The sequence below is a fragment of the Mesoplodon bidens genome (assembly GCF_964165515.1).
Source record: "Mesoplodon bidens genome assembly, chromosome: 3".
Classification (NCBI taxonomy): domain Eukaryota; kingdom Metazoa; phylum Chordata; class Mammalia; order Artiodactyla; family Ziphiidae; genus Mesoplodon; species Mesoplodon bidens.
The window spans coordinates 11093306-11114210 of record NC_138178.1 but is presented as its reverse complement, the minus strand read 5'-3'; the positions used below and the strand labels follow the sequence as shown (position 1 = coordinate 11114210).

General features: G+C 42.1%; 1 protein-coding gene across 4 annotated transcripts in view; it reads right to left on the bottom strand.

Annotated features, from left to right (window-relative positions):
- Window positions 1-4003: 4003 nt before the first annotated feature.
- Window positions 4004-20905, bottom strand: part of PRTFDC1 (phosphoribosyl transferase domain containing 1) — a 102456-nt gene continuing 85554 nt past the window's right edge. For 2 of the 4 annotated variants that reach the window (XM_081227734.1, XM_081227733.1), the window contains 5 exons: window positions 13240-13257; window positions 11811-11893; window positions 11285-11331; window positions 6876-6952; window positions 4004-5252 (listed from right to left, as the gene is read on the bottom strand). In XM_081227734.1, coding sequence (XP_081083860.1) covers window positions 5205-5252; window positions 6876-6952; window positions 11285-11331; window positions 11811-11893; window positions 13240-13257 — 273 coding nt within the window. In that variant the 3' untranslated portion in view covers window positions 4004-5204. Of the gene's footprint in view, window positions 5253-6675; window positions 6754-6875; window positions 6953-11284; window positions 11332-11810; window positions 11894-13239; window positions 13258-20905 lie in introns of those variants that run through there. The other 2 variants (XM_081227736.1, XM_081227735.1) reach the window with 2 other exon arrangements.

The window sequence follows — 20905 nt, the reverse complement described above, 5'->3', positions numbered from 1 at the left end:
CCCAGTAGCTGTGTAGTATAAGTCATTTTCTCAGGCTATTGATGAATATTCTTCACATGGCAGAACCAAAACCCTTACTAAAGAGAAGACAAGTTACGTTGATTTCTTTTTCCAGTCAACAAATTCTGTCATTCAGTATTAGGAGATTAGATAAATCAGAGCAGTTTTCATTGTAAAATCCTGTAGGTTAGCACTGAGTAATCTGTTGTTTTTAAAATTGACTTGATGAGTATTGTCTCTAGGATAATGTATGTAACATATATATGTAATTGTTCACCTAGTTACATTCATTGTGTTTTAAGGGCCCTTATCCTGAATCACTTTCTTGGCCAAATTATTATGCAACTTTTTTCATATAAAAATGGAACTACCAAAATTTCAGTATGAACTTACATCTATAGGGCATTTGCCAAGCAAAAACTATTCTACTGTTTTTTATATTTCAAACTTAAGCACCTTAATAGAAATAAAGCTGCTCTTTCAAAGTCTTCTAATTTATTCCAAATACTCTCAGTGGGAAGACGTGTATTTCTATCTTTATAATCAAGATGTGCTACTGCCTGGTGTTCTTTTCATCATCTCATATTTTCCCACGTGGCTAGGTAGTATTTTGTAATCTTTAAAAATCTGTGCAAGCAGGCTTGTTTTCAATTATGCATTATGACCAGTGGATAATCAACTCCTTCACTAACCTTTTTAGTAGGGAAATGTGCAGGGCACATCGCTTTTCTGTGGCAGATTTCATCTGCAGGTTTCTGAAGATGGCCACAGCAATATATATGCCATACCGCTTGACCATCTTACAGTATGATGATTATGCTAATCTACCACTGAGTGGTGGCAGTCTATGTTCCTTCCCCTTGAACTCAGACAAATCCCTGTATCTGCTTTGACTCACAGAACATGGTGGAAGTGAGTCTGTCAGATAAGAGGCAATATGGCTTCCACCTACTTCTGTCTCTGTCTGCACTTGCCTTGGGAACCCAGCCACCATGTTGTGAGGAAGCCCAAACCACATGGAGAAACCACACAGAAGAATTTCAGCCTCAGCTAGGGTTCAGGCTAACAGCCAACATCATCCACTAGACAGGCCTTCAGATCAGAGCTACCCATAGAACGTTCTGCAATTATGGAAAATTTCCGTTTCTGTTTGTGCTAATATGGTAACTTACTACCACATGAGGCTATTGAGCAATTGTAATGTAGCTAGTGTGAATGAAAAAGTGAATTTTAAATTTCATTTAACTTTATTTCATTTAAATTTAAATAACTGCATGTGGCTAATGGCTGCCACACTAGACAGTTTAGCCCTCAGCCTTTGAATCTTCCTGCAGAAGCAACAAACATCACGGAGCTGAAACAAGCCATCCCCACTGTGCTCTCTCCATATTCCTAACTCTTGGAAGCACGCGAGATAATAAAATTATTGTTGGTTTAAGCCACTCAGTATTGGGGTGACTTGTTACACAGCGGTCAACAATGAATACATTCTACTATTCTGTTTGATTTTTTTTGTGCTCTACGGCGAATGAAGATGCACAAGCCTCTTCCATCTTTTAAAAGGCCTCTAGCTATGGTTTTGTGTCTCTGCTTCTCTTCATGGCCAGGTTTCTTGAACAAATCATCTAAACTTTACCATCCTCACACACAGCTTATTCACTAGTCAACACCCACTAGGATCTGGATACGGATGAGGTCACAGTAACATTAGTTCAGGCTTATTCCTATCACTTGGAAATTGCAGGACTTCAGAACCCACACCCTGTCTCCGTGTTCTCCCCTACCTATTTCCGAGCAAAGCTCACCCTGGCAGAAAAAGCCACCCTTTTGTGGATGAGAAATTGCAAAAACATAACCTTTTCTGGTGGCCTAGAAAAAGAAACCCCTTTAAGAAAAGGACATGCCTACCTGAAGGCTGATGCAGTCCATGGCTTGACAAGTGGCACGTGGGCTGGATTTTAGCTCCTCCTTGCTCCCCTCAGCCAGGCATCCTTGCCTAGGGTGCCAGCCGCACGGACGGTATGACCCATGCAGTAGTTGTGTGTCCAGGATGCTCAGAGCTGTCTCACATGTGGCCATCAACATTCCTCCCATGGGCTGCTCTGGTCCCCTGTGGAAGCCTGTGGCCTGTGAAGTCTCTGGAGAGGGCATCTTGTGAAGCGCCCTGGATGTGGACACTCTTCCCAGCCCAAGAACTCCCCTAACTGCAGAATCCTTGGGATCCTCAAACGGAGCTGCTTTCCCAGGACTTCTCCCCACTCTAAAGCTGCACCAAGATCCCCAGTGAGATGTGGAGACCAGCCTGGCGGCTTCACTGTGTGGCATGAAGGCCAACAAGGAAACAGCTCTTTCTGCTGACGTCTTTGCCTACTTCTCTCCACAGGGCTCAGAACCACTCACGGGGTACGGCTGGGGCCATGGAGCCTCACGGCCTCTCCACGTGCATCCTCTTTCCTTACCCCGCACACCTCCCACATCAAATCCCAGATGTCCCTCCGTGATCCTCTCCCCACTTCGTGAAACTCGCCGGCCCGGTGGTCCTCGGATGTCATCGGGGCATCCAAAGGAAATTTACGATGGTAAACTAAGTAAAACTCCCAAATGCTATTTTTTGCCCAAATGAGCCAGACATCTGGGTCGAGAGTGTGGTTTTAGGGTTTCAATTTCCTAGAACACAGTAACTCTGTTACAGAAGTGGGTAAATATTTCCACGACAGCAGGTCTTTAGAAGGGGGATGGGTTACCTTCTGTCTCCATTGGGAAAATCCAAGTTCACCGCACAGGAGGCTGAGGAAGTGGCTGCTTGTGCTCTGCAAGGCTGTTTTCAGTCTCCGGAGGCCTGAGACATGGCAAAACAAGTGATAGCCAAAGACATCCAAAGGTTAAACAAGGCACATCAGGATCTGACCTTCACGCAGCTCACCTTGGGGGTAGTACATGGTTCAATATGTGATATATTTCAGTCCAATAAGAAAGGGCCAGTTTGTAATGAGGGATTCTGATTTGTTTGAAAGATGCCAAAGTATTATTGAGTATGTTGATTATAACTGAATACAAATTTTTTCAGGGACACATGCCACACTTTTTTTTCCTCCCCTATTAATCAGCTTTGGAACACTAAATTAATAAATGCACTGGTTGTTAACCAGATGATAAGCTTTTACATTTTTGGTCTAGGTTGAATAAACTCAGTGATACTAAAAAGATTAGAGTGTTCAAGAGAAAAGGAAATACTATTCTTCCCAAGATGATATTCTTGGATATCACTGTCAAAATATGGTCTGACAGGAAAACATTTCAGGAATGATTAAACTTCTTGTGTGTTTAATGAATTTTTCTTTTTCAGCATTAAGTCCCACAAATCCTTCTCAAAATCTTGTGAAGTAGATCAATTTCCTTTCTAATCTGAATAAACCTACAGTCCTCAAAAATGATACTGATGCTTACTAAAATTCAACATTTTAAAGAAAACCTTTCAATAATACATACTTTATGGCTAATTTTATATTTAAAATCAAATGTCCTTGGATTTTTCTAGGTCCTCTGATATAAATGTGGCATAGTGGAAAATTACATTTAGAAGATTAATTTTGATAGAAATTGGCCAGTTAGACCAAATTATCAACCTATAACTTGGATACAGATTTGTCTGTGGAACAAAGCCAGAAGGAATTCCCTTTGCTGGTTTGCCCCTTGGGATAGCTGGGTGTGGTTTATTTTCTTCTCTGACTGGAACAAAGATATGCAGGAAAATCTTCTTTTACAACTAAAATTCCTCATTTTTACAAACAAGCTTAAGGAGAAAAAAAAAAAAAGCAGGGGATCAAGCCTGGCTTAATCGTTTGCTTATACTGGTGCATATACTGGATTTTTTCCAGGTTAACAAAACTAAAGCCACAGGGAAGATGTATGTAAGCTACTGGCTCACACACAGTTTAATGGCTGAAAGTATATAAAAAATATGAAGGCGGAAGAACAACAGTAAGCAGTTATGAGACATAACAAGTTTTCTTATTCTTTATTAGTTTAAAGGAAGCTGGAACCCGATAACAATATACCACATACGGTTCAGAACCAAACAAAGGCTGCTTAGTTATTTATTTTGCAGTTGCTCCTTTTAGGAAGTGAGAAAAAACAGCTCTATTGGCACTCAAGTTTATTTTCTATTAAAACCCCCATAAATTAGAAAACCTCTCATAAAACAGTGGAAATGGAAAAAACTGTTATTCAGAAAAAACTTTAAGTATCCTAGTTTTCTATAGCACGTTGGGTCGTGTGATCAGTCTCATAAGGCCACTTAAAAAAATAATTCAACCTCTGTATTCTTCTTTAGGATAATACATAATAGTGTCTTGCCCTCTGATGGAAATACATGAAAAATTTATACTTGCTCAGTTTTGAGCACTGAAAACACTTCTCCCTCCACCCCCGATTTGCTGTTTCTCATGTCCTGCATGAATAAAAGGATGCCGCTTAGAAACCAGGGCCTTGCTGCCATTGTATTTTTTCTAATTAAAATTCAGAGTATTAAACACAGTTGAGTACATCCAAGCATACATGACATACCGTTATCACATACCGGAAGCTCCAATCAAGAGCACTGGGCAAAGGCCGATTTCATAACATCATTAAGATTCATTGTACGCTGCTGTTCAGAAAGACTTTGTCAAAGCAGATAATAATGGCCTGTCAGAAGTGCGCAAACAGAAATTTATATTAAATTGTCCTTTCCCTCCTTTATTAGGATGGGAATCTACGTGCAGTTCCAGTACATGGGCTCAGAGGTTCAATAAAAAGGCTTCCAGGTTTTAAGATTGCAAAATATTACCAAAGTAAAGTATTAAAAAAAAAAGTTAAGTGAAAAATATTTGAGTAACTAGGTGGCGGTATAGTAATCAAGCATAACGACTTTATCAGAACAAAAGAAGGTGTATCTCAGGGGTGTGAAGGCAGTTTGAGTCGCAAGGCAGAGTGTTTAATTTGGAACAAATCAAATAAAAGAATTGCTTTCTTTTCCTTAAGAACCTTTGGGACTCTTCATGTTATGTTATAATCTCAGAAAAGAAAGCTCGCTCGTTAAATTTTTTTTTCCTTTTACATCCTGTTGAGTGAACACGCCTGGGAGACAAACGTTACATGCTGGCTTCCTGAGTGTAGTCGTAAGTAGGATGTTATCTGTAGATTCGATGATGAAAATTACTTCTTTAGACTCGATACTTTTCTTTGCCGTGTTCATTGATCACACATATGTGCTGAAACAATAAAGGATTTAAATGCATCAGCCTCTTAACAAAATATAATAAGTCCCCTACATATGAACGAGTTCCATTCCGAGGGCGTTTGTAAGTCCAATCTGTTCGTAAGTCCAACAAAGTTAGCCTAGGTACCCAACTAACACAATCGGCTATATTGTACTGTATTGTGATAGGTTTATAATATGTTTGCATCTTTGGGCTTCCCTGGTGGCGCAGTGGTTGAGAGTCCGCCTGCCGATGCAGGGGACATGGGTTCGCGCCCCGGTCCGGGAAGATCCCACATGCCACAGAGCGGCTAGGCCCGTGAGCCATGGCCGCTGAGCCTGCACGTCCAGAGCCTGTGCTCCACAACGGGAGAGGCCACAACAGTGAGAGGCCCGTGTACCGCCAAAAATATATATATATATGTTTGCATCTTCAAAAGTTCACAACTTGAAGGTTCATATTTAGGGGACTTACTGTATAAACTGCAGAAAATGGGATTCAGTAAGAACAGAATGTCATCTCCTACCTGCTTATTGCTCATTTAAATACATACCTATGTATTTATATGTTTATGTACATACATATATGTATAAGCACACACACGCACACATATATGTATACGTGCACATATACATAAAATCTAAAGAGACCCACTAAAATGCTTGACAAAAGTTTCTTCATTGTTTTAGTTTTGAGCTCTTTTCTGAATCTGGCTCTGTAGGTCTGTAACAACCAGAAATGCTGAGGGTGGTGGAGTACAGTTAGCAGCGGTGGAGATAGATGTGTCCGGCTGGTGAAGTTACACCTTCTAGGGTGAATAGAGAAAGAGCTGTGCTAAACACAGTACTGACTCTCCTCTGACCCTTTTTGGGTAGCAAGAAATGTGTCAGAAATATTTTGATGGCACGCAACACAAATGGTGTTGGGTGAATGTAAGCAAAAGGGGGGGTGTTATTGGTAGGGTACTGGGGTAGCTCGCAGAGGTAGAGGAAGAGCAGAGCAATGAAGCAACTGGAAGGCAGGAACCGGGGTAGCTCCAGACCTCAGCCCACGGCTTAAGTCCAAAATCCCTTGGTCTCCGTGCCGTTGGTTTAGGTTTCTAAATCCTAGGAGAGAGACACGGACTGGTCCACTTTGGGTAAGACGTTTACCTCCAGATCATTCAGCAATGATAGGGTCATACACTTGGGGGTCCATGTCTACATGTTAAAATGATTTCTCCCAAAGTGGGGAATAGTTACGAGCTACATGCTGCTGTAATTGGAACCTTCTAGATTTCAAGCACTGACACTAAACAGTTTATTGAACATTGACTGTTAGTATGGTTGAGAGGAGACACAGTCGATGACGATGGAGAAGTATCAGTAACAAGCTATCTTTCTGCTTTTAACTTCCTTATTTCCTTCATACAAAATAGAGACAATCATAATTGCTTCCATCAACCTAATACCTACCTTGCTGGGCCATGGTGGAAATTCACTGGGATTATGAATGCCAAGTGCCCAGGATATTCCTGACACAGAAGACACTCGATAAATGGCAGCCATCATTACGGCTATCGCAAAACTTTGTTAAATTGATGTCATTGTTAAGTTCTTGTGAAAAGGGGGCTAGGGATTTGCATGCAAGACTTACGTTCAGATCTCTGAAGTATTCATTGTAATCTAAGGCATAACCCACCACAAATAAGTTTGGGATCTCAAATCCAGCATCTGAGCAGAGAGAGGGAGGAAAAAATCAAAGGAACACAATTTAAAGAACATAAGTATAAAGCCACCATATGCTACTGTTGGCACTTAACCTATGACGACTTTCCATTAGGCAGAAGTAAGTGAGAAAAGTGACAGACAATGCATAGGATGAGCCCAGTAGGACCTGGACCGGAGTGACTCTACTCAGGGAGACAGAACGACCAGCAAACAGACGGTGAAAAATGACTGCAGTCCCGGTAGACAGAGCTGAGCAAGGGCTCAGGCAGCCCCGTGGATATCAAGAAGTGTGCATGCGTCAGGCATGCAGCCCTGCTGTTCCAAAGCAAGCAGTATCCAATGATATCATATGCCAAAGGAAACACTGCAAAGCATGAAGTGCAGTTCAAACAGAAGGTATTCCAATGCTGTAATACATGAATAGGGGCACAGGCTGTTGCAATAGGAAGCCATCCTCCCACGGCACTCAGTGTCCTCAGCCGGATAAAGGGCTGGAAAGAAAACCCGGGAGACAAGATGAGAGGAAAAGGGACTGTCCAGCCTGAGGAAGACAATGCTAAGGGTTACTCTAATGCTAGTCTTTGAGTCCATAATGCAGATGATAGTAATTAGCTCTCTGTCTCCACTGAGGGCAGGATGGGAGTAAATGGATTGAAATGCAGTAGGAGACACTTAGGTTAAGCAGAGGATGAATATATTGAAAGAAAGATGATTTTTATTGAAAAGAATTCTTAAGGAACATATAATAGCTCTTCTTCTTTAGGTCTTGAAACTATAGCCCAATGATTTTTCAAATTCTTTCCAGTATTGGGGAAATCTTATGTTTATTACGGTATTGCAAATGAGAGATGTACTTGCTTACTTTTATGAAACAGTACTTTGGCATAGCCAGTGGACTTACAGCCCAGAGAAATGTATCTCCATCATTGACCATTCACCACCATTTTGGTCCTTCTGACCAAGGATGCTTCCACATGGAAGATGCTTCCACTGGTTCTTGCTCGCAGAAAGTGCTAGAGGTGAGGGACTTATTTTTCTAAGGATTCCATTATGGGTCACTGTTAGGAAGCCTATTTGACCCCTCCAAACTGTAGGTTTCTTGAGAAAAAATAATCAAAGAGAAGAAGCAGAGCAGAAGAAAAGATGTCAGAGGATATAAAAGGTGTCATTGAGCATAAAGGAAAAAGTCAATTACGAGAAAGGACCAAAAAGTACAAAGCCTCAGAAATCCGGGAAGAAAGAGAGAACAGAGATTCTGAGCTAGCTAAAAGAATATTAGCAAATCCCAGGAACCCCAGGTTGTAAGGATAATGATGACTTTACAGCGAGCAATGCAATCCTTAAAACAGGCGTGGCAACTCAGACTGGGAAAAGTCAATTCACAAGGCCAAACCTTCTGAGAAAAAGAACGTTGGGGCTTCCCTGGTGGCTCAGTGGTTAAGAATCTGCCTGCCAATGCAGGGGACACGGGTTCAAGCCCTGGTCCAGGAAGATCCCACATGCCACGGAGCAACTAAGCCCGTGTGCCACAACCACTGAGCCTGCGCTCTAGAGCCCACGAGCCACAACTACTGAGCCTGCATGCTGAAACTACTAAAGCCCACGTGCCTAGAGCCTGTGCTCCACAACAAGAGAAGCCACCGTGATGAGAAGCCTGCACACAGCAACGAAGAGTAGCCCCCGCTCACCGCAACTAGAGAAAGCCGGCGCAGCAACGAAGACCCAACGCAGCCATAAAAAAACAAACAAACAAAAAAAACATTGGATCAGGGACTTCCCTGGTTGCGCAGTGGTTAAGAATCCACCTGCCAATGCAGGGGACACAGGTTCGAGCCCTGGTCGGGGAAGATCCCACATGCCACAGAACAACTAAGCCTGTGCGCCACAACTACTGAGCCTGTGCTCTAGAGCCTGCGAGCCACAACTACTGAAGCCCGTGCACCTAGAGCCCATGCTCCACAACAAGAGGAGCCACCACAATGAGAAGCCTGCACACCGCAACGAAGAGTAGCCCCCGCTCGCTGCAACTAGAGAAACCCCGCATGCAGCAATGAAGACCCAACGCAGCCAAAAATAAATAAATAAAAATTAATTAAAAAAAAAAAAAGAAGAACACTGGATCAGCAGGACAGAACAGCCAGGAATCAGAGTGACCTATGTCTAGCTGGTAAATGGCTGCAGTTCCTACCCTTATATTTGCAATGGCAGATGCTACTTACAGATGCAGGGCAAGAGTAAAAGCCACGATTGCAACCAGACTGCCTGGGTTCAATACTGACTCTACACTTACAGCTTTGTGACCTTGGCAAACTCTTTAACCTGGTTGTGTTCAATTTCCTCATCTGTAAAATGGGCACAGCAATAGCACTTACTTTAGAGGAATGTTGCAAGGATTAAATGTGTTAATCTCTGTGTAGCCCTTAGAACAGAGTCAGGCACATCATAATCTCTTACTATGTGAGAATCTTTCTGTTTTGTAAATAAATTCATTTGCATCTTTTTTTTTTTAGATTCCACATATAAGCGATGTCATATTTGTTTTTGTCTAGCTTACTTCACTCAGTATGATGATCTCTAGGTCCATCATGTTGCTGCAAATGGCATTATTTCATTCTTTTTTATGGCTGAGCAATATTCCATTGTATATATGTACCACATCTTCTTTATCCATTCATCTGTCGATGGATATTTAGGTTGCTTCCATGTCTTGGCTATTGTAAATAGTGCTGCAATGAACATTGGGCATGTATATTTTCAAATTATAGTTTTCTCTGGATATATGCCCAAGAGCAGGATTACAGGATCATATGGTAACTCAAACTCACAGACATAGAAAACAAACTTATGGTTACCAAAACGGGAAGGGGAGGGGAGAGATGAATTAGGAGGTTGGGATTAACAGATACACACTACTATATATAAAAGAGAGACCCAACAAGGACCTACTGTATAGCACAGGTAACTATACTCAATACTTCATAATAACCCCTATAAGGAAGAAGAATCTAAAAAAGAATATATATATACACACATACACATATATATGTATAACTGAATCACTGTGCTGTACACCTGAAACTAAGACATTGTAAATCAACTATACTTCAATTTTTAAAAAAATTTAAAAATTAAAAAAATAAATCTCTTACTACTGTTAGCTGCTGTTATTTTATTAATGCTGCTGCTGTGACACAAGACATTTGTAACTAGTTGGATATGTCTGAAGTGCATGTCTCTCAACTTCAGTTGAAATCTTCTCTATACAGTATCTTACATTATTTCCTTAGAAGATTTCTGTTTATTAACCTTGTTGGACCTTAACTATATCCAGATTACATTCCCCAAGCCAATAACTGGATAGGGACATGCTGTTGGGTCTATCTGGCCAGAACTGACATTGTCTAGATTTAATACACCCCGCCTAGGAATGAAACTTGTTTTTAGAATAAAGAATCACTGGTTCAATGTCACTGGCACATTACCCATCCATAGTGTGCTTCTTGTGCTTATGTTTGTTCAGCTTGCTGATGAGAACTGCAGCCAAATTATCCCAGAGGCTTGAGTGCAAATGTAAGTCATAAAAATCAAGCTGAAGTCTGCCTATGCAAGTGAAAAAAAAAATCGCCTCTAGTGTTAGAATAATAAATAATCAAGCAGCTTGTTTATCCTCTCTGGCATTAGAACTATTCGTATCCTGGGGAGGAGGGAGGAAAGTGCCTTAGAAGAAGAAAGTCCTTCAGAACATGTGTCTGAACCCAAGTGTGAAGATGGTATCTAGAGATATTTGCTCTGTTAATTCTCTGTGTTATTATACTTGTGTTGGAAGGTGGTGGAGAGGTGTCTCCTATTTCCCCTTCTGCGCTAGAATTCAGGCTTGCTGGAGGTCAGCACTGTGCACTGTCCGCTCACAGTTCCTGGAGCCAGTAGAACACCTCTCAACCTGCCCAGTGCCTCTCGGTGTCCAACTGGTGGGGACAGAGGCCAAGGCAGGAATCCTGTGCAGCCAAGTCAGCCCAGGAGGGGGTCACGTCTCCCTCTACCCCCAGAAACCAATTTAGCTGAGTTCTTAGGAGTGAAGGTACTACGGAAAACCTAAAAATAAAAACATTCCGTGTACACAACACAGTTCCTGGGAAAGATGCAAAATCAGAAAATGAAAACCTCTGGTTGTAGAGGGTTCTATTGCTGGGGAGACCACAGACCATTTATGGGACCATCAAATCTTTATAGCTTCCGTTTCACAAGAATGCCAACAACGAGGAAACCAAAGATTCTGAAATACAAAACACTACCACCAGCCAACAACCAACCAACAAAAACTCAAAAAACACTTACAGTCAGGTCTAAAGCCATCACTTCTAGGTGTTCTCTTCACCAACAAACTACCATTAAAAGAAAAAAAAAAGCTTTAGTGATCCAGATGAAACGTTTGTGAATTGCAAATAGAATTGAACATCATTAAAATATATATTTGAAACGTGCATTTTTTTTCCCTCGGGCACATGGGGCACAAGCACAGCCCTCAAATTCCCTCCTGCGGCACCTCATCAGTGAGATTCTGGATAAAAGGGAGAGGGGCGCGGGCATTGGGGCTCTGCCAGCTGCTCCTGGAAACAACTAACAGAGGCATCGGAAAGAGGGGCTCAGACACACAGCAAAGCATGTCCTCTTCCCTTTCCTCTCTGTCAGGCTAGCGGTCAAATGGGCTGTTTGTTCAGTATGGTCGAACCACAACACTCCAGGGCAAAGGGTCAGTGGTTTGGAATTGACTGCACTCATTGGAAACAGCTTCCTGTGTCAGCATCCCTCTCGTGCTGGTCTGGAAAGACAGAAACAGCGAAGATGTGAACGTGGCACTCACCTGGCTACCTTAATCCTCTTGGGCTTGTATCTCTCTATGCTACCAAGCAACGCTTTCATGGTTCTCCCGGTTCCGACAACATCCTTTGCAGAGAGGACAGACAAATTCAACCAAATGCCTTCGGGCTGCAGTAAAAGGCATCTCATCCAGACAGATGATTCTAGTCCTTATTAACAATGCATCATAATTAGAACTGCCACCAAATCAGAGTAAAAGTAGGAGGCGGAGCCGGTTATATTTTTTAGACAGGTGCTTCTTTCTGGAAGCTGGGTTTGGGGGGAATATATTGGCGACTATTTCCTCCTAGAATCCTTGAGCTGTGTTGAAAGGCTAAGTTCAGCCTCTGGAAAGCACGCGGGGCTCTTTATCGAGTGCATTTGGATTCGTGCACGCGCATTCAAGGACTAAATTTGGCCCTGAGGTTATGTAACACAAGACAGGACGCATGAATTTTCATGGACTTGGGGTGTACATCTGAATACGCTGAATGGATAAACGCCTCCCCCCTTGCTCTCCTCACTTAATAGGAGATTCTATGGCTGGGAAGTGAGATGTGTCTGGACAGCAGCTGGTGACAGCCTGTGAGTTCTGAGGGTGCAAGGCTGCTGTGAGCTGGGGCTCATCCCCGCTGATGAGCTGCTGCATAATTAGAGTAGAATGGGCAGCCGAAATTGACTGTCCATGGGACAGAAATCAGCTGTCAGGAGCTGATAATCAAAACAACGGGTCTGAATTTAGCCAGGGTTGGGCAATGCATTTGGCTAGAGGGTCTACTTCATGGGTTACGTCTGAGGCAGAACTGCAGATACATGTGGCACACTTAGGCAACTGTAACCAAAGCTTGAAAACAACTTCCCTGAATTTTTGCCAGCTGATAAGACAGGGCTGCTGGGCTATAGGACCCGTTCTTTCTTTTCTTTCTTCTTTTTATTTTTTAAACAGAAAAACAAATTAAATTAAATTATAGATTTCCCCTGGATAGCAAATTTTTAGATTAATTCTATTTATGATTTGGATGCCGAGGGGAGAATTATTCCAAGTCATTAGAGGACATTAGCAAGAACACTGAATTAAGGGTGAAGAGAATTCTAACCTTGGTTTTACTATTAAAAAATTTTGGTTCTGTGGGCTAGTTTTCTCTTCTGTGAAAATGTCTGATTCACAAACAGGTATAAGAACCAATTTAGACATGGGTGGCATTAGATATAAAACCGGATAAAGTACCATGCAACTATTATTGCAAAGCTTCCATTCTCAGTTATTTCAAGCCAGTGATTCTAGTTGACTCCTATTCTGTAAAATTTGAAGAGCCCTAAACACAGTGGGAATTCAATAAATCCTTGGCCAGTTTGATAACAGGTTCTATATTTCGAAACTCACCATTAGATTCTTTCAGCTTCCAAGTATGGATAAAGAAAAGTCAGCTTACCTCCACAATGAGGACATTCTGAAATTAAAAAACAAGACAAAACAAAAAACACAACTATTTAGAATATGAGGCAAATCTGGCTCATAAGATAAACACACAGTTTGCTGAGAGTTAGAATTTCACAATCAGCTTAGCTGGTCCTGCGCCGTCCATCTAACCCAAATGTTTGGAGGTAACCTAGGCTTCCAGATTCATTTTAACAGTCTTTCTGGAATTACTGAGTGCTGCAATATTGGTGTCTGTACAGGTACAGTCTTTGTATTCATTAAATCCATTAATGAATCTTAATTTTATCATTAAAATATAAGATTATTTTGTCCGTTTTTAAAATAGGTCATGCCCATGGTATCCCCCGTGGATCACACTGACAGAGAAGTCCCCTTGGTATCCTGAACGCATTTGCTATATTCTTAACCATCAACCCATCACAGCTAGTCAGGGTGTGCATTTTTAGTTTGACTGAGGCTTATCAACCATGCCTATTAGCCAACCAGAATACTGGGAGAATACTTGGTTAATTTAATGTCCTAGTTCACAATCTCTTTTTGTTTCAATCTTATAATGAAAACGCTTTTTAAACTGTTAGTCTGCATTCTTGCCTAATTAAATAAAGTGCACTGAACATAATTAAATCTGTTTTTTTGAAAGCTCAGAGCCTTGCAAAACAAGAGTCATCCTTGAAGTGATTAGTTTCAACTAACTACAAGATATAGTGGTGGCTAGGAAGTGGGATTAGTATAGGCACAAATCCAGAGATACAGTGTCAAAATTAATTAAATACATTTAAAAAATCAAGGTAATGCATACACATGATGAAAATCAAATAGAAAAGTCTAAAGATTTTCTAGATGTTGATGTGTTTCTAACTGTTAAAAGTATTTAAAAATGCTTATGTATTTTATATTAAAGTTATCATGACATTGCACATTATGCATAGCCAAAGTATTAGCGCCTCTAACAAAAATGGCAATAATTTATTTCTTTTTCATTTTTTCCATTTGATCGAGATATAATTGACATACTCGACTATGTTAGTTTAAGGTGTACAGCACAATGGTTTGACTTAGGTAGACTGTGAAATGATTACTGCAATAAATTTAGTCGGCAGCCATCCTCTCACGTAGATGTGATATAAAGAAAAAGCAAAAGAAGCAAAACCATCTTTTCTTTGTGATGAGAAGTCTTAGGGTTTACTCTTTTAATAACTTTTACATATATCGCTCAGTAGTGTTAACTCTAGAGTTACCATGCTGTACGCTACATCTCTAGACTTATCTGACTTACAGCTGGAAGTCCGTGCTTTTTGACCAGGTTCCCCCAACTCCCCGGGCCCACACCCTGCCTCTGGTAACCACAGATCTGACTTTTCTTCCTGTGAGTTTGGCTTTTGTTTTGTTTTATTTTGTTTTAGATTCCACATATAGGTAAGATGACACAGTATTTGTTTTTCTCTGTCCAACCTATTTCACTTAGCATAATGTCTTCAAGGTCCATCCGTGTTGTTGAAAATGGCAGGATTTCCTTCGTTTTTTTTAATGGCTTAATAACATTCCACTGTATATGTATACCACGCTTCTTTATTCGACAATAATTTCTTTTTTTTAAATCAATTATTTACTATTATTATTTTTAAATTATTTATTTTTGGCTGCATTGGGTCTTCGTTGCTGCGTGCAGGCTTTCTCTAGTTGCGGCGAGCAGGGGTTACTCTTCATTGCGGTGCGCGGGTCTCTCATTGCGGTGGCTTCTCTTGCTGTGGAGCACGGGCTCTAGGTGCATGGGCTTCGGTAGTTGTGGCACGTGGACTCAGCAGTTGTGGCTCGTGGGCTCTAGAGCGCAGGCTCAGTAGTTGTGGCGCATGGGCTTAGTTGCTCCGCGGCATGTGGGATCTTCCCGGACTAGGGCTCGAACCCATGTCCCCTGCATAGGCAGGCAGATTCTTAAGCTCTGCATCACCAGGGAAGCCCCTCGACAATAATTTCTTAATATCATATAAGCCTAGTACATATTTAAATTTTCCCAGTTGTCCTTCAGATGGCTTTTGTTGTAGTTGGTTTGTCTAATCTAAGACCGTGCACTGGATCTTTAATCTCTTTTAATTTAGAATAGTCTGTAACAATACAAAGGACTTTCTGAGTTCTGCAGAGTACTAAAAAAGTAAAATTATTTAGCAGGCTCCTAAATGATGGGCATGGGAATACGAGTATAGAAAAACCACCTGCTCTTGAAAGGGAACTTTGCAGAAAACTGGAGTTCTTTAGTGAGTTCTACAGAGCAGTAGAACTTACATATATATTTATTTTCCTTTATAGAACATCAACAGTGTTTTCAAACTCTTTCATTAGTGGTATATGGATTGACTCCTGGATTTTTAGTGGCCTGCCTGTTGTGTGAAAAGCTCACCTCCAAAAACAGCAATGCTTTTAGTACCTTTGGAAGGTTGGCTCTGCCTTGCAAAACCCTCCTTGAGTAGAGAGAAAGTGACTACCCCAACTTTGGAAGCATTTTCAGTATTGTCCAAGAGAACTAATCTCTTTATACTTTAATGGACCAAGATTAGCTCCACAAGCTAAGAGACAAAGACTAACTCATCTTTATATGGTCAGCATGTAACATGGAGACTGGTATGTAGCCGCGGCTCAGAAAACTGCCCGTGGAACAAATCAACAATTCTGACCTTCTTTCTTTCTCTAGTTCATTATACTACTTTTGACGCATCCCCTCCAATTTTCTCCTTAAAGATGTATAATCCCTCCTTAACTGAGTTATTATTAATGTTTATTGCTTTTAATTTTGCTTTAAGAAATCTTCTAAAATTCCCATTTTCTTGACTGGGCAACCTTGGGAATTTTTCAGAACATGCTGTGCTTCCCTTAAACACTTCCAATGTGCTAAATCCAGTCACTGAATCTGAGATGTTCACCAGCCCCCATCTTAGTCATCTCATCAGACCGAGCTCACTTCCTCCCAGAAAGCCAGTAAAATCTGTAGCTTGGGAACCGCAGGCAAAAATCCTATGGGGACTCTCCAGAGTGCGTCCTTTCTTTGCTATTGCATGATCCTGATCAAAGCTAATCCCATCGGGTTTCCTAAAGAAAAAGAAAGGAAGGAAGAAAGAGAAGAAGAAAAGAAAGAAGGAAAGAGTTATGCAAATCTAAATGGCTTTCTTAAATAGGTTATTCCGTTCAGTCTTTCAAAATGCAAAATGAACAGCACACCACAGTCTAATCTGCAGTAATGTATTTTTGCGGCTGTGGTCACACCCAGCAGAGGGATGATGGCAGGAAGGATGGTGAGCTGAGCGTGGATGCTGAGTGTGCACAGGAGTGTGAATATAAACCCCATGGAGAAAGGCATGCAGTCCAGCATTTCACTTTATGTGATAATTCACAAAATTGCCAGAATCATCAGTCGGTGGGCATTTCCGTTATTGTTCTCAGCCTAGTCAGATGCAATTTAAAAGGAATGATTTAAACAGTTAAGGCAGCCAAGGAGGAAATGTTGGCAGGTTCCGATGCTTCACTCTGGCATTTGATTAGAAACTTATTTGGGGTGGGGTGGCACGTCTCCTGAAATCTTGCACTTAACCTACACATCTGTGTTTTTCCATTGCTGGATTTGGGCCTGTTTCCATGAGTTTGGTTTTATTCCACCCTTTCAGAGATTTCTCTTGAACATGAATAAAATCGTCTTGCTTTGATGGATACACACATTTTATGAAGTGCCAGGATTAAATCAACTTTGAAAAAAATCAGCCAGAGAGCGCATTGTGCAGACAGCTTAAACACACCAAGTGAAATGCTTTTAATGCTGTGAGCTGAAGGGGCCACTGAACTGAATCATTGAGGGCTCCCTGTATTCAACTGCTGTGACCTACTTAGAACCATGACGCAGCCAGCCTTTCTTGGGAGTTTTCTTCCTTTTGCTTTAAAAAGAAGAAAGGAGGAAGGAAGGAAGGGAGGGAGGGAGGAAGGAAGGAGAGAGAAGGGAAGGAAGGAAGGAAGGGAGGGAGGGAGGGAAGGAGGGAGGGAGGGAGGGAGGGAGGGAGGAAAGAAGGAAGGAAGGAAGGAGAGAGAAGGGAAGGAAGGAAGGAAGGGAGGGAGGAAGGAAGAGAGAGGGAGGAAGGAAGGAAGAAGAGGTAATAAAAGAAGCCAAGAGACAGAAAGGAGCACAGGGGCTTTCTAGAATCTCCCTTTCCTAAACACTTTTTTTTTTTTTTTTTGCGGTACATAGGCCTCTCACGGTTGTGGCCTCTCCCGTTGCGGAGCACAGGCTCCGGACGTGCAGGCTCAGAGGCCATGGCTCACGGGCCCAGCCGTTCCACGGCATGTGGGATCTTCCCAGACCGGGGCACGAACCCACGTCCCCTGCATCGGCAGGCAGACTCTCAACCACTGCGCCACCAGGGAAGCCCTCCCTTTCCTAAACATTTTAACTTCCACATCTATAGAGGACTTAAGAAGTTACATAGTACAGTTACGGGGTTTACAATGCATGGAAAATTATACAGGTGATTTTCCCATGTTTTTAAAAGTCCTTCTATAAACAAATTTGATTTTAAAAAATCCTTTCTAACCCTCCCTCTTTCAGGAATCATTGAGCTCCTTCCTGCCCCTTTGGAGAGGGCTATTCCTTCTGTTTCACCCCCTACTTCGTTCCTGTAGTTCAAGTGCTCCAATCAGCCAATCAATCAAGTGGACAATCAAGTGGTCTCTTAACTGGTTTCTCTACCTGGAATCTCTCCTTTCTCTCAGTTAATTCTACCCTCCCGTCAGGTGCATTTTCCCCAAAACACAGCTTCATGATGTCACCATGGCTCAGCAACTTTTGCGGCTCTTTGTTTTTCCGAGCAAGTTACACTAGTTATTCAACATATTCTATAAACCAAATTCAGTCGACATTTTCAGTTTTTCAAATTATCGTTTTCCTATTTTTGACTCATTTCCTTCAGTCACACTGGGCCACTCCTGTCCTCTGGCTCTGCTATTCCCTCCCTTTCCTCCCCCTTTTCACATGCTAATCTCTCTCCCTCTTCGGTGCTATTCCCAGACATTCTGGTCCCAAGTAAAACCTCACCCTCTTCTCTTTAAGATGATTACAGTCCCAAGGAATCATTCCTTCTTTGGATTTCTTTAAGCTCAAGGAAACAGTCTTGTGTGGAAAGAATCCCTAAAGTTCTTCTCTGGGTACCGAGCATTAAAAAAAAGAAGGCCTGAATAAGTTCATGGCAGAGTAATAATATAATGATAAGTATAACTTCAATGTAAATTTGTTGATTGAGAAATTGTGATTACTCTGTGAGAAGGGATAAGTTAGTTGATGGCTTGTAACAACCCTTCCAACGCAGATATTCACCCAAAGCATCTTCCATCCCAGGCAGATACTTACTGCAGTTTCAGACTTTCTTCTACCACCATTAATAAAAGGACCCACTCATTGTTGGGTGCCTTGTCCTTTTAAGTTTTTTTCCCAGCTGGTGTACATTCTGCATGATGGAAAAACTCTGAAGGGCCTCTGAATTTTTTTTTCTTTTTCTTTTTTCAGCCACTCTGCGTGGCCGGCGGGATCTTAGTTCCCCAAGCAGGGATCCAACCCACGCCCCCCTGCATGGGAAGCGTGGAGTCTTAACCACTGGACCACCAGCAAAATCCCTGAAATTTATTTTTAAAGTTCTCTCAAACTCTTAATGGATAGCCTTTTCTGAAAGGCTGAAGAAGGGATGAGCAGAGCAGGCCATATGAATGCCTTTATCCTTTGAAGGAAAAGGAAATTCCAAAGGTTAAGTGAAATTTCTTTCATCCTCCACCCTCAGGTGTGTAGCACTCACCAGCTCCGTCTAGCCTGGACTCTCTTGGGACACTGAAGCCTTTCTGCTTCTACAGAGAGAATGTCCCCTCACTCGACATCACTCATCCAATTCCCAACCAAACCAGCTGGTTGATCGTCCTTCCGTGTGACCAGGTGGGCTTCTATTTACCCTTTCCTTCTGCCGTGTCCGCCCGTTCCCAAACTTAATTGAAGAGGTCTTTCTGATTTCTATCTAAGAGAAAGAGGAGCCTGCACTCACTCGATCACCAAATACTTATTCCGACCTGTTGCAGATTAGGAACCATGCACAATGCTGGGATAGAATGGTCCCTGCCGCCATCACACTGACATCCTGGTGGGGGAAATAGGCAAAAAAAAAAAAAAAAAAAAAGCCCCAAATAAACACCGGAAATTATGGAAAGGGCTTCAGTGGAAACAGGGTGGGTATAGAGACTTAATGAAGAATGTGGGGCGGGGGGACGGCTAGAGGGGAAGAGCTTGTGGTCATTTCAGACGGAGAGTCGGGGAAGGCCTCCCTTACACGGGAGCCTTTAGGCTGAGATCTGATGGATAGGAGGAAGGTGGATTCCAGGTGGAGGCCACGGCTTGTCCGAGGTCTTGGCAGGAAGGAGCTTAGCCAGCGTGCTTACGGCACTGCGAGGTGGAGGTGAACACTGTACCGCGATGTTGGGAGGGAGACAGGGCCAGATCACGCGGGTCTTTGAGGCTGTGATAAGGAGGTCGGACTGTAATCTCAGAGCACTGGGTTGCCAGGTAAAATACAGAACATCCAGATACATCTGAATTTCAGATAAAGAACAACTTTTTAGTTTACGTGTGTTCCAAATATTGCATGGGACATACTTATGCTGAAAATTTATTCACTGTTTATTTGAAATTCAAATTTAACTTGGCATGCTGTGTTTTGCTTTGTTTTTTTTTTTTTTTTACTAAGTCTGACAACCGTAATTGACAGGCTGCTGAAAGGTTTTCAGGAGGCAAGTCATGTGATCCAATTTGTATTTTAAGAAGATCCCTTTGACTGCTTCTTGGAGAATGGTTTGCAGGGTGGCCGAGTGAAGTGAAGGTGAGCTCAGGGAGGCTGGGGAGGCTTTCACAGCAGCTCAGAAGAGGGACAGAGCTAGTCTCGCCCTAGAGACTGTCTTCTCAAACTTCAATGTGGATAGAAATCATGTCCGGGATCTTGTTAAAATGAAGATTTAATTCAGTAGATCTGAGGTGGGATCTGAGATACTACATTTCTAGTAAGCCTCCAGGTGGTGCTGACCTTGCTGGTTTCTAGACCAAGGGTCAGCAAACTATGGCCCATTGGCCAAATCTGGCCTGCCACCTGTTTTTGTAAATAAAGTTTTATTGAAATACAGCCATGTCCATTGGTTTCCATTTCATCTATGGCAGCTTTCTGCTTTCATGCTATGACGGCAGAGTGAAGTCGTTGAACAGGAGACTGTATGGGCCACAAAACCGAAAAATATTTACTATTTGGCCCTTACCTGGAAAGTTTACCTGATGCCTGCCCTAGGCCACACTTTGAGTAGCAAGGTCTAGATTTGGATGGTTACCATGGAGATGGAGAGACATAGGCAGATTCAAGATATATTTGAAGCACAGAGTGTGGTCTACACTGGTTCATTAAACATTCCCTTCTGACATGAGCCTAGGGACCTCGAGCTGCATGTCGAGACAGCTGAGAACCTGGTTATCAATGGTGATTCATCTCGAAAACATTTACCCAAGAAGCCCAAGGGGTTCTACTCGGCATACCTTTGAATGTATACAGAAATGCATCTATGCACACACGGAGAGTGGAAAGACACCACATAACAGCACCTGGTAA